General features: G+C 36.6%; 1 protein-coding gene across 1 annotated transcript in view; it reads left to right on the forward strand.

The window, feature by feature from the left end:
- Positions 1-3,791, forward strand: part of LOC579378 — a 31,794-nt gene extending 28,003 nt beyond the window's left edge. The window contains exons 5-9 of the mRNA XM_030999444.1: positions 498-643; positions 1,344-1,511; positions 1,826-1,961; positions 2,606-2,789; positions 3,152-3,791. Coding sequence (XP_030855304.1) covers positions 498-643; positions 1,344-1,511; positions 1,826-1,961; positions 2,606-2,789; positions 3,152-3,419 — 902 coding nt within the window. The 3' untranslated portion in view covers positions 3,420-3,791. The remainder of the gene's footprint in view (positions 1-497; positions 644-1,343; positions 1,512-1,825; positions 1,962-2,605; positions 2,790-3,151) is intronic.
- The last annotated feature ends 2,209 nt before the right edge of the window (positions 3,792-6,000 follow it).

Consider the following 6,000-nt stretch of genomic DNA (forward strand, 5'->3'; position numbering starts at 1 on the left):
TATGATCGGAGGTTGGGATCCTAAAGGCTTGATCGCAGGCTCTTCGAGAACATTACCTTTTAACTGATTTTTCTTCTTCTCAAATCTCTAATCGATGTTTGGTCTCAGAAATAGTACCTGGAACCTGGTGACGAATAATCTAATTCCACTATATACATCCCGTATTATGTTTAGAGTTTACAGTGCATGCATTTGTAGCTGCTTTGCGGTTGAGAAAGGCTCCGATAATTTTCGGGTGGGTGATCAAATTCGGCATTGGGGGAATAAATATGCACAATAATTCTTCACTCATGTTGCTATCACATCTCAACTTATTCCTCGCGTACAAATAGGCCTACCATGCAAATAAATACATAAACAAAATATGACCCGGCAGGTGAACTCTATTCATATTTCATTTTCGTTGTCAATTTTCATTTTGTTACATATTATAATTATGTGGCAGTTAACATATCAAATCATATTGAATAATTCACCACTCCGTTATTTACCAATAGGAGGGGTAGTCGATAACTGGGCTGAGTTGGAACACATCTGGGACCACGTAGTCAGTCATGAGCTAAATGTCAAGTGGGAAGATCATCCCATCTTGTTGACTGAGCTGGCATCGGCACCCAAACGGCAGAGGGAAAGGATTCTTGAGGTAGCTAGCGCAAACGTTGTAAAATATTTTATTGTTTCTTTGCCAAAGATGTCGGCCAAGTGTTCGTTTAATGAATTGTCATTTCCTTTCGCTTTAAGTTTTCTATACATTTTCAACCATTATTAAATATGGTTAGATTTTCTGTCGAAAGAATATGCGGCGTTAACGCAATGATACGTCACTCAAATCTATCTTTACCATGGCAGCCTTCAAATAATACGTAATTAGTTATGAAATATGTATTCACAATTCTAATTAATTCATGACGTATTTCTAAAATGATAAGTAGGAAATACTCTATTGTGACAGTTTCATTGACAGCTCTCGTAAGAATAGAAAATGTATTACTTAAGTCATGTAGGCCTACTTTTTGATATACTTACACGGTAATATTGTGTCGGTAATGGTAAATTGACTAAAGCTAAGCCAAATATAAAGAAGATAAGACACAAATATAGGTGCTGGCAAAATATATGCATAAAGAGAGAAATATATTATCTAAAAAAAAGAGGCGTTTCTAAAACTGACATCCTCAAATCCATATACATTGCATTATAACTATGACAGCAACCTTGAAAATGCAAGAATCATTTTAAACCCACGTCGGCAAGCATTTAATGAAGGGGAAAACTGATGGGATAAATCATAGTAACAGAATGACTTTCTCACCCTATTACTTTTCTGAATTTCTAATCACCAGGTTTTATTTGAGACGTATAAGACTCCAGCCTGCTTCGTAGTCAACCAAGGGGCTTTAGCCCTGCATGCTAACGGGGAAACCTCGGGACTGGTCTTGAGTAGTGGCAGCGGGGTGACGGAGGTCGTACCTGTATACCAGGGATGTACCATCACAAATGCTGTTACTACGGTAAGCACTGGTGTAGCGTGCGTGGTGGGGGCACTTCATCATGGGGAGAGGGGCGGGGGGGGGGGCATTGGAAGTATAGGTGAATGGGTGGTATATGATTGAGAACAAGGTCATAGAGTGTTCGGAGTATGAATGAGAGGGTTATTTTTTCTCGCCTTCCTCTTAAACATGTTGACAAATATTTAATTCTATCTGTAAACTGTTTTCAGTAACTTTTATAGTAACACATAGAAATAATTCCACATAAGCTATGAATTATCATGATTGTGATAGTATTGGAAAGTAAATACAGTATTTTTATTTTCTGTATTCAGTTGCCAACAGCTGGTCGAGGGGTTACTAGGAGGCTTCAGCGCATCTTGATGGACGAAAGAGCTTTCTCTGTCTCCACGCCTTTTGACCATCGCATCCTACAAGATTTGAAAGAAAACATGGCGTATGTCTGCAAAGGTGAGATCCGGCCCATCATTTTATTTTCTCCGACGTTACCTTTCTTCCTCAGTGAGCCTTGGTATTTTTGGTTTAAGGAATCGAACTTTACTTATATTTCCCTTTGACATAGTACACAATCAATTGCGCATATTCTTTTTATGACGGATAATTATGATTCTAAACAACTATGTTGGATGTATAGTACATGTACTACAATACAAAGTATAGAACACTGGTTCCTAATAGTTTGTCCCTCATGACACGATTGCATTTAGTGCCTGTGTTGTTATACAATATTTTAGTCAGTGCCGTAGGTTGGCCTACGTAGGTCCATGGTAAAATATACCAATTCTCAAATGTTTTTATTATTCATAATTATGACGTAAAAGGTTAAGAAAGAGCCTTTGGTATTAAAGAGAGATGTCAACCTGGTGCAAAGCTTGTGCTAGTTGACGCCTGTCGTACCTACCATGTCGACTGTGTATCAATGCTAATCCGTCTTATACATACTGAAGATGGTGCTACAGCCTATCTTGTGACGTCACAAAATGGGGTCCTCATGCAGTTGGCAGTGAAAATCTAACTTTACCGATATGAGATGTACTTCTGTACAGACAGTAGACTATTTATATTTGTTTGTTGTTTGTCGTTATCCTCTTTAGATTATGATAGCGAGATGTCACATGCAGACCTGACCACACCGATCAAATACTCCCTACCAGACGGTTCCTCCGTCTCGCTTCGGAAGAAAGACCTCTTCCACTGCTCCGAAACCATGTTCAGACCAGACATAGTTGGACTACCACAAGAGGGACTGGTCCAGGTTCTCACTGACTGCCTCGAAAAGTAAGTAAAATTCGTCGCAGTTGAAGTATGAGTTTTATTCGTAGAATGACTGTGCATGCTCAAATCACACATCCTCTTTGAGAGGGCAAAATGGAACGGGGGAACACATCGAAGGAGTGGTAAATTAAATACTGTATAAATTACTATTGCTTTTCGGTGAAGATATAATATCATTTGATAATGTTGTTATTCTAAATAATTATGAGTAACCATGTCGACAATCCTAACACCCGACGAAGGTATGAAAATGTTATTTCATATTCCTTTTCGTTTATTATCGTTTACATCATGTTCATTTCCTCCACTTTCTATCGTTGAAATTCAGTGATTTTACAATACTTGTCAACGACCTTCTCTCGTAGATGTGACCCCGCGTTCCTTGAGAGTCTCGATCCTACACTCCTCTTGGCCGGTGGTAACACCAAGCTCCGTGGCTTCCCCGAGCGACTCCAACACGAGATGGATAAGGGCGGCTTCGAGCGGACCGTCATCGCTCACGACAACCGCGACATCACCACGTGGATCGGCGGCGCCATCTTAGCTTCTCACTCGAGCTTCGGCGAGAGATGGATCACCAGCGAGGACTTCGACGAGTTCGGGACCAGTCTAGTCCATAAACAGGCGATCTGAGTTAGACCAGGTCTATGTATGGGGTCAGGCGTAGACAGGCAAAACTGGAAGAAAGAGGATAGCCCTGATACGGACCTGGTAGTGTACTGGTAGCATCATCTAATACCATCTTCAGTCCAGCAACGAAAGAAGGAGCTAGCCCTGCTTGCATTAGCGAGTGTACATACCATGTGGGACTGATCCGTGAAACCTCCCTTTATACAGTCATGACAGATATAGCCATTGTGCCGACTTTCATGATTTTAGTATACTTATTTCACCGTCGTTCTTGATATACGATTTTAATACCATTCGCTCAAGAGACGAAAATATATCTATATTCAACCAAAAAAAAAATCAACTTGTATCCGTCTGTCTGCATCGAGAGTGTCACATATGAACTTGATTCGACGTTAAGTTAACAATTAACTTTACTTATGCATCTTATTTCTATCGACCCATGTCATGATTTTATCCGTCACAATTTTAATAGGTCAGATACTTTCTCACTTTCTTTGATATATTAAACGCAGTAGACAATTTGGGCGAAATCATCCTCAACAGATCAAACCTTCCGCTATTTAAATATTCTTGAGCGACATTATATAGAAAGGCTGATAATAAATTACCAAATCGAGACTGGTTAAAATTGTTTTATTTCCATAAGTGATGAGATTTCAAGTAAGAAATGAATACTTCGAGTAAGAAAACATCCCGGTTGATCAAGAGCGGTTAACTTTTATCCTTTCTTTAAAAAGAGAATGCATATTCTATGCTTGATATCGAATGTTTCTATTTTGATATACCCTTCTGTAGAAACTGTCCAGCGATTGAACAAACTTAAACGAATGCAATATACGACATTACTGATGAAATAATATTTTTTTAACATGAATTATAAATCTCGTTGCTCTCCTGTCGTGTTACAAAGAGTCGACGTAAGCCATAGCAACAAATAGTCAAGTATCGGATCTTTGATATTTATCATGATGATATTTTATTATTTTGTTGGTTGTAAAGTAAACAAATCAATAAACTTTCACATCATTTTGTTTGATACTGGTGGAAAAGTCTATATGTATTCACTGTTATTATGAGTGTATTTCATTCGCTGCTTTTGAATTTTATTTTGAATGTAGTTCTTGCCAATCATTTCATTGTAATATTCTTTCATTCAATTGCCACGTTTTGTACAAAGGCTTTATTTTGTTTAAATTACTCTTTCAAAAAAGGTGTTTTCAAATAAATATTTTTTGGATATATTTGTGTTCTGTATTCTTCACTTACTAATACCATATTGATAATCATTATTTTCAGCATTACAAAAAAAAGATTGAATCTCAGAGCTACGCACTACGCACAATTATATTGTATTCGCTTTTGAAATTATATCGGGTTTGATAGACAAAACGAAGGAGGGCAATTGATGTTGCTTACATGAATAGCAGAAATCATCGAAATTAAGATATACCTTATATCTATGCAAATGTATTGAAGTATTGTTTTCTAAATTGTAAAATGCAATTATTTAACGTAGATCATGACCAAGATTTGATTAATATAGTGAATTGTGTTATTCAAATCTATTCACAGATTGAGTGGATAAAGAAACAGCAATTTTTATCAATTGAACTGATCAATAATGTGATATTTATGTGCCTTACCATTACAAAAATACGCCAGCCAAAGAATTTGAAATAACTATTTTATCAGAGAAGTTTTGAATAGATCTTTGAAATTGATTCTAACCAAAACAAAGAAATGAGTTTCTTTTGAGTCAGTCACCAAAGTCTGTCTTCCAAGTCTATGTCACAGGTGAAATAAAAGCTGGTATAATTATGCTGTTTGCTTGTTGGACAATCTTTTTATTTTGATAATTTAAAGATGGGCTGCGATGAAGGGATAAATTTGATTTTGATCCGTGTGTAAAAAGAAAACTATCGTAGGTGTATATGATTATCTATATTCAAGGAAAAATATGCGGTGACCAACTATTAGGTTATTTTGAGCTTTTAGTGTCTTGTATAGAAATTGCCACGCATTTATTATTTTTGATAACAGTAACGCGTTTAAAATCGCATTTGAGGAATTCAACTTACTATTTTTCTTAATTATATATGAAAATGTCTACTCTTATTATTTACGTTTTGAATTATCTTTGGTGATTAATTGTTAGAAAAGTTTGTGCACTATATTATCTTAGAAAGACTCAGAAATCAATAGATGCGTTACGCATTACTGAATGATGTATTGCGTTGAATTGTAAAATCTGGAGTGTTTTTGGACATTAAAAAGAATTTCAAACGAATTGAAGATTTCCTCTCTGTCTTTTCTCTTCTGGTCTACTGTATATATTTAAAGATATTCCTTAAAAATACTTACCCACATTCCATAACTATAGGCCTAAACTGAACTCCTATATATTTCATACTTGATTGCATTTTTTGCGCACGCATTTTGGTAGGACCGACGATGATGATAATGATGATGATGATGATGATGATGATGATGACGATGATGGTGATGATGTTGATGATGATAATGATGACGATGATGGTGATGATGATGATGATGATGATGAAGATGATGAGGATGATGATGA

Source organism: Strongylocentrotus purpuratus, unplaced genomic scaffold (assembly GCF_000002235.5).
Source record: "Strongylocentrotus purpuratus isolate Spur 01 unplaced genomic scaffold, Spur_5.0 spur5_scaffold_5, whole genome shotgun sequence".
NCBI classification, from domain to species: Eukaryota; Metazoa; Echinodermata; class Echinoidea; order Camarodonta; family Strongylocentrotidae; genus Strongylocentrotus; species Strongylocentrotus purpuratus.